This window comes from Lupinus angustifolius, unplaced genomic scaffold (assembly GCF_001865875.1).
Source record: "Lupinus angustifolius cultivar Tanjil unplaced genomic scaffold, LupAngTanjil_v1.0 Scaffold_5_184, whole genome shotgun sequence".
Lineage (NCBI taxonomy): Eukaryota > Viridiplantae > Streptophyta > Magnoliopsida > Fabales > Fabaceae > Lupinus > Lupinus angustifolius.
The window spans coordinates 1-7,473 of NW_017717395.1; the positions used below are offsets into that span (position 1 = coordinate 1).

General features: G+C 31.4%; 1 protein-coding gene across 1 annotated transcript; it reads left to right on the forward strand.

Annotated features, from left to right (window-relative positions):
* Positions 1-1,042: 1,042 nt before the first annotated feature.
* Positions 1,043-4,162, forward strand: LOC109337386. Its single transcript, XM_019574350.1, has 2 exons — positions 1,043-1,838; positions 3,308-4,162. Exons 1-2 carry the CDS (start codon positions 1,244-1,246, stop codon positions 3,886-3,888), a joined length of 1,176 nt encoding a protein of 391 aa, XP_019429895.1. The 5' UTR covers positions 1,043-1,243; the 3' UTR covers positions 3,889-4,162.
* The last annotated feature ends 3,311 nt before the right edge of the window (positions 4,163-7,473 follow it).

Consider the following 7,473-nt stretch of genomic DNA (forward strand, 5'->3'; position numbering starts at 1 on the left):
TATATATATTGAGTTACGTGAACTCTGAAATGGTACTCGTGTGTTATTTTGGAAAAACTCTAAATTAGTAGTTGATATGATATATATAAAAATTATGTGACTCTATTTTGTGTCTCTAATAATTATTATATAAGTTTTTTATGTTATTGTTTGTTTTACTTAAGTTGAGAAAGAGATGAGATAAAAATAATAGAATGCATGAAAGATTAATAATATATTAATATAAAAAGTGAAAGCAATGAAAGTAATGTTTGGAAGTTTAAAGTAGTTATTATGATACAAAAAATAAGTTTGAAATATAAAAAGGAAAATGATATATCTTCCTATTATATCATCATATTAGTCCTCTCACTCACAAGAAAATGACATGGTCATAATAAGATACTTTAGTTATTAATGATTGAATTACAAGTGACATGTGTCACTTTTTTGTGGATATGAGGATTAATATGAGAATTTAGTAGGAGGATATAGCAATACTTATAAAAATTATATCATGATAGTAGTTATTTATTGTTTTTAATAGTATAGAAATATAGATGAAGGAAATAAAAGTCCGTTATTATTTTTTATTTAATAAATGCACAATGAGCTTACTTTAATCATGATGTACCGTAATGCTTCCTTTTAGCCTTTATAAAAGCTTATTTAAAAAGAGAAAATGATTTATGTATAAAAATAGTTGGCTTATTACTCAAATTTTTTAATTTCTTCAGAGTACATACTTGACCATCATAACAAATGTCATTCAATAGATTCGAATTTTTGACTACTTGGTCATCGTGAAAATGTAGAAAAATCTTAAATCATTTGACCAACGTCTTATTAGTTATTACTCATTCTTTTTATTACTGTACGAGTAAGGAAATAATCTCTTTCGAATAAATGATTCTCATTCACAATAAATATCATTAATAGAAATCAAACCTTTCATATTTTATATTGTAGGATGTAGGACTCCTTATACAATAGAGTAACGTCCTCTTGCTCACTATTTTCATTATGCTAAATCAGCTAACAAAAAAACCAAAAACATAAAAAATACAAAGAAGAGAAACGGTCTGGTCTGAAGACAACCATCCCCTAACCTTAAAAATCGCACATACATATATCAATAACTTCCAAAACTAATGCTTTTACAGCCTCTCCTTTTTCTTTCTATTCTCTCCTTTCATCATTTCCATGTCTGACTCTCTCATTCCATAATCACCATCACCATTTCCCAAAAAAACAAAAACAAAAAATGCCTGCAACAACAGAAAACAACCAAGGCTCGTTCCTAGGTCGAATAAGCATTCGAAGAAACCAAGTTATGTCAATGGACCATGATTCAGAGTTAGAAGACTTAGAACTTTTCCAAAAACACGTTAGTGACAGATTCTCTGATCTCTTATCCTCCACTATAGAAGACCCATCTTATGAACCATTGCTTTCAATTGCGTGGCTTCGAAAGCTTCTAGATGAGTTTTTATGTTGTGAAGCTGAATTCAAAGCCGTTCTCTTAATGGGTCGTGACCCTTCTCAGATCTCAAAGCCACCGCTTGATAAGCTTATACCTGAGTTTCTTGAACGTACCGTTAAGGCGCTTGATTTATGCAATGCTGTTACGCTTGGTATTGATGCTGTTAAGAATCTTCAACGGCTTGCTGAGATTGCTGTGTCTTCTTTGGAGGAGGCTCAGATTGGGGATGGTCAAGTTCGAAGAGCGAAAAAAGCGTTGAGTTCGCTTGTTACTGCAATGTTGCATGAGGATAAAGATGGTGGTAACGCTAAAGGGACTGAGAGAAATAGGTCCTTTGGTAGAAGAGGTGCTAATAACTCTGCTGCAAATAACAAAGGTAAGTTTCTTGTTAAATCACCATCTTAAAATTACATCTTTTCTTTCTTAAATTATTAACTCTTGTTATTATAGCATTGATTAACCCTACCGATAAATAAAACAAAGGGAAATGGAATTAGCCTTCACTAAAATGAAAAACCATGATTCATTTTAGGAGCGTTCGTGGTCCATTTGGATTGGTTTTTAGGCAAAAAGTGATCCGATCTAAACACATAATTAACATGCGGTCTGGTCTATTTATATTAAGATGTCTGATCCAGTTCGGTCCAAATATTATATGCGGTTTTGGTTCGGTTTGGATCAGTTTTTTTATAAAATATTGAAATTGCACTTATATTCAAAACTCATAAAAATGAAGCATAAAAAAAATAGTGTTCAACAACATTAAAATGTGTGCAACAATAGTATAAGTAAATAACATCATAAAATAGTAATAAATAGTAACACAATAATAATAAAAGCAAAAATGACAATAACAACAAAACATCAATAAAAACAAAATAACAAAACAACAAGATATCAATAACAACACTATGAGCACTTGTAACATAATTTTAACCGTTAGTTAGAGTGTTCCACTGATGATTAATAACAATAATACTTCCACAACAATAAAATTGATAATAAAACACCTAATCATAATCAGCACTTGAATCTTCTTGATTTGGTTGTGGGATTGGTTTAAGTTCTAAAAAAATGCATCAAATATAATTTAAAACATAGCAATATATATATGTTATAGAATATAATAAATAAAATATTAGTATAATTTTTGAGACACTTAAAAGTATTACACACTTAAACTTTACATACTAATTCGATTTGGTCTGGATCAGTCTGGATCTAAAAGGTGAAACCAAAATCCAGACCGGATCAATCGGTCTTTAAAAAATATGTCCAACACGATCCAAACTCATTCGGTTTTTGCAGTTTCCGTCTATTTTGGATCAATTTTCAGTTTTATTTTTTAACCAGTTTGGATTTGAATACCCCTAATTCATTCCATCTAATAACTCAGTTTTTACAATATGAAATGAGATGATGAAATCAATTTATTATTTAATTTATTACACCTTTGTTTATGATACAATATAGTAGTAATATTCATACAATCAATTGGTTGATTCATTTCTATTATCATTGAATATTGAAATATAGTTTATGTGAATTTATGAGCATTCTTCATACTAGTCCCAGAGTTTTGTAAATTTTTATTTTAATACCTAAATTATAATAATTAATTTAGGTGATTTAATTTTCATAGGATGGTAGGTTCAAGGACTTATTTGACTTGTGTTTTATATTGCTAGTGTTTACAATTTAAAAAATTAAGTCAAGTATTTTATATGAATAAAAGCTAACGTGATAAGCACTAACAAATTCAACTACTGAAACAGTTCAATTATTACACACATCTTGCATTAGTTTATAGATATAATTCTCATAACAAAGTTGAGTGTATCACAGGGAACTTTAGATCGCTGTCATGGAACATGGCTAGGAACTGGTCAGCTGCAAAACAAATCCATGCAATGTCATCCAATCTTTACGCGCCACGTGGCGGCGAATCAACTGGTTTGGCAATGCCAGTGTACATTATGAGCAGTGTGTTAGTGTTTGTGATGTGGACTCTAGTGGCTGCAATTCCATGCCAAGAGAGGAATGGATTAGGTACACATTCTCCATTTCCAAGGCAATTAGCTTGGGCTCAACCCATGATAGGGTTGCAAGAGAAGATAGCTGAGGAGTGGAAAAAGAAAGAGAAGAAAGGTTCAGTGGGGCTATTAGAAGAGATGCAGAAAATGGACAAGGTGGGTCAGTCACTGATTGATTTTGCTGAGTCATTTCAGTTTCCTGCTGAGGCTGAACGGTTGGAAGAGGTGAAAGGGTATGTGGAGGAGTTGGCAGAGATTTGTAGGAAAATGGAGGAAGGTTTGGAGCCATTGCAGCAACAGATTAGGGAAGTTTTTCATAGGGTTGTGAGGAGCAGGGCTGAGTTTCTTCTTGTGTTGGAACAAGCTGGGAAATTGTCTGCACCTCCTATGTAATGTGGAAACACAACTCTTTTTTTTTTTGGTTTATTTTACTTACCACTTTCTTTCTTTGTTCTTTTCTTTTGTTTTTTATATTACCATGTTTCTAAAGGGCTCTTAACCATATAGAATTTGAAGGTTTTGGCCCTTTTGGAGATTAACTTTATATTGTTTTTTTGAGGTATGAATCTAAGCTTAATTTGTTTGTGGATGGGTTGTCTTCATTAATCAATGTAAGGCTAGCTTTACCTTTGCCTACAATGTATACCATTACATGTCCTTTTCCCTTTCTTTTCTTTTTTCCTTTTGGCTCAAGGAGGATGAGTACACTCACTAATTTGTGTTACATGGTCTTTTTTACCTTTGCAACAATTTGTTCAAGTTTTATATAAGTAGACTAGCATGTGGAGAAACATTCTCATTTTCGTCAACCCACGTTCCATTTGTTTTGGTTTGAATATATATTTTTTACATTTGAACATACAATATGATATTGTAATTGATTAAACCCAAATTGAGTAATTGATATGTTTATAAGAGGTAAAAATGGTACATTGAAATAACTAGATCACTTGCAATTAGCTTATAGCTAAAACTAGATAATTTGGACGTGATAATTCAAATAAAATTATCCTCTTTAGAATCTAATTTGTAAGATCAACATAAAATTAAAGTTCTTGTCATACCATAGTTATTATTTTTTGATATTGAGTTTACAATCATAGACCGACATATCTTTTTTCTTTAGTACGATTATATTGACAAAAAAAATCATAATTTTAGAGTGCCCTTATTAATATTGAACTCTTAGGGTCAAATTAGAGTGTAACATAGAAGAAAATTATAAGTAAACTTCATATTATAATTGTAAGTAGGTATTCCTAATAGGTTAAGCCTTTAATATGATTCAACAATATATGTATCTAGAATTTTTCTCTTCATGAAAGAGATTCTATTTAGATTTGACTGATATAATGTTCAGGGATCTCTATATGCAAATAATTCCTAACTCATGGATCTATATGAGTTAGTGTAAATAATTGTATATATGATCATCATTTAGAATGCATTGGTACTTTGATGGTTATAACGTCGTATTTATTGATAATTAGGTAGGTGGATTTGCAATATGATAATTGAAGGATATAATTGATAAATAGTAAATTCAAATATTTTTCATTAGGTTTCTGGTGCACAAGTCCATTTTGTATCCACACATTGTTGGATCTTTATCAATATTTAACTATGAACTTCCATTTCTACTCCGTCTAGGCCTTTTTGTACTTGTAAAGATATTTAATGCTCTTGACACTACTATATACTTTAATATTTATGTGACAATAATACTTCAACAACAACTAAGGATAGTAAGATATAACCTAACGATTATCAAATAGACACACATCTATTTAGCATCACTGGCTCCTTAAATCGTCTTTTATACTCAGAATCATGTCCTTGGCATATCTGAAAATAAATTGTTTTGGATAAATACTTTTACAATGACCACCCTTCATACATGGCGAATCTAGATTGAACAAGCCGCATGGTCCATGAATCATTTATTTTACTTATGCAATACGTAAATATGGCTCCTTTTCATATTGTAGTATTTATGCCCTCTTAATTGCACCATACTTTTCTAGGTTACAAAGTTTATTATTGTTTTCGAATATTAGAAGCTTACGAACACGTGACAGTCCTCTTTTTTTGGAACCCTCTAACAAACATGTAGCTTTTAATAAATATTTTTCAATATTCCCTTATCAATCTTATCAACCCTTAATTTCTCAAATATGGCTCAAAACTTATACGTGATTTCTAAAATCATATGGTCCATCTATTGTAGTTGTTAAGTATGGAAGAAGTTGTGCAATTAGGAAAGATTGAATTTCAGAAGTGATTTCAAACTAAGATGAACTATAGATCTTTGTAAGGAAAATATTTAACTTAACATCGTTAAGAACAATTAGTCATATCATCTTCATAATGTTGAGTCAATTCTCGACGATTACTGGTGAAGGAGTATAGTAATATTGTTCAGTGTCCAACATTTATTGTAACAATGGAATGAATATATTAGTGTTGGTATGCAATTGAAATTACAATTTAAAATTCATTTTTGTAATGTAATGGATACCTACATCATTTTTTTCCAACATGCATTACAAGAAAAGGTATGTTAGCCATGATTAATTAGCTACACAAAATAGACTATGTTTAAATTAATGCTCAAGCCCATCCACTTGCTACTCTAATTGGCTCGTGTCAAAAATAAGGCATCAAAATATTTATTAACCTGAAGTTCTCTCTTCTTATCTTTCCGTTTTTTACTTTTCTCAAATAGTCCCAAATTCTTCAATCACGCAAATCCAACTTCATCTTCAATTTCCTCTTCTATTGGATCTTCACCATTCCTAGGGTTTTGTATTGAAATCAAAGCACGAAGCTCATTCTCATGAAACATTCATCATCGTTCCTCTGATCTTTCACCTCTCGTTGCATTATGCAGTCGTTTTGTCATATGTGGCGTCATTTGTGACTCAGTGCTTTTGTTCTTCATGCCGCTTTTGTTTCAACTTTATGCTTCGATGTGTGGCCCATTGTGTTGGGTGACGAAGAATGAGAATCAGGTGTGGAGTATTAGTGTGGTGAATGACGCGGTGGCATTTGAATGTGAGGATGGTATTTCACTCGTTCAGGAGGTCCCGCCTCCATCTTTATCTCTTCTCTCTTGTTCTATGAATATTATTATCATTTTTGAGATTCATGATTAGTTATATACTCGAAGATGGAGGAGGAGGAGGAGGAGGAAATCATGATTATGACTGGTATATTCATTCACATTCATATTCCATTTTCCATTCACACTTCCATATTACATATTAATTTTTATCTAAAAAAATAAAAAATGTTATTTATATGTATCAGTGGTGAGCTTAGCGCAATAGTTTTTTTCTTAATCACCATTAGGTCACGAGTTCAAATCATGGAAACAATTTCTTCACCTGTGAGATACGACTATGTATATCTACCATTCCCAAATTCCACTAATTAGGAGTTTCGTGCACTAAATTGCCCTTCTTTTTATGCATGAGTGGTGAATGGAATATATTCGGCTAGTGAGTAGTGAATTAGTTATTTGCATAAAGTGTTCTAAGTTCTTACTATCATTCAAATTTGGTGGTGCAACATTTCCCTAAATTTATATCCACACTTAATTTTATGCTTGTGCTAGTTTCCTATACAAGGGGGTTAAACTTAAATGATGAGAGTGATAATAAAAATTCATATTGGGATTTATGAATATTTTCTTGCATTGTCACTTTTTTTGCATTACTTTTCATTTGGGTGAATTCAAAGTTGAACTTGGACAATGAGATAACAAATTTGATATGTAAAGTATGCTTAGAGAAAAAATTAAAAAGAAGTTGACATGGTTATTTTACTTGCATGAGTTAAATGTGCATTAAAAAAGCCTTGTGCCATTCTAAAACTTTGGATTCTAAAAAAGGCTCTAATTAAACTTACCAGAGCTACGATCAAGATCAGAACCCTTAATGTAAATCCAAGCACTAACAAAGCCTTGGATTCTCCAAA

What these genes read in the sequence shown, in the direction of transcription:
- LOC109337386 (XM_019574350.1), top strand. Translation starts at nt 1,244, where the DNA reads ATGCCTGCAACAACAGAAAACAACCAAGGCTCGTTCCTAGGTCGAATA. An exon ending in CTCTGCTGCAAATAACAAAG is followed by an intron (nt 1,839 to 3,307) that starts GTAAGTTTCTTG and finishes AGTGTATCACAG; the next exon opens with GGAACTTTAGATCGCTGTCA.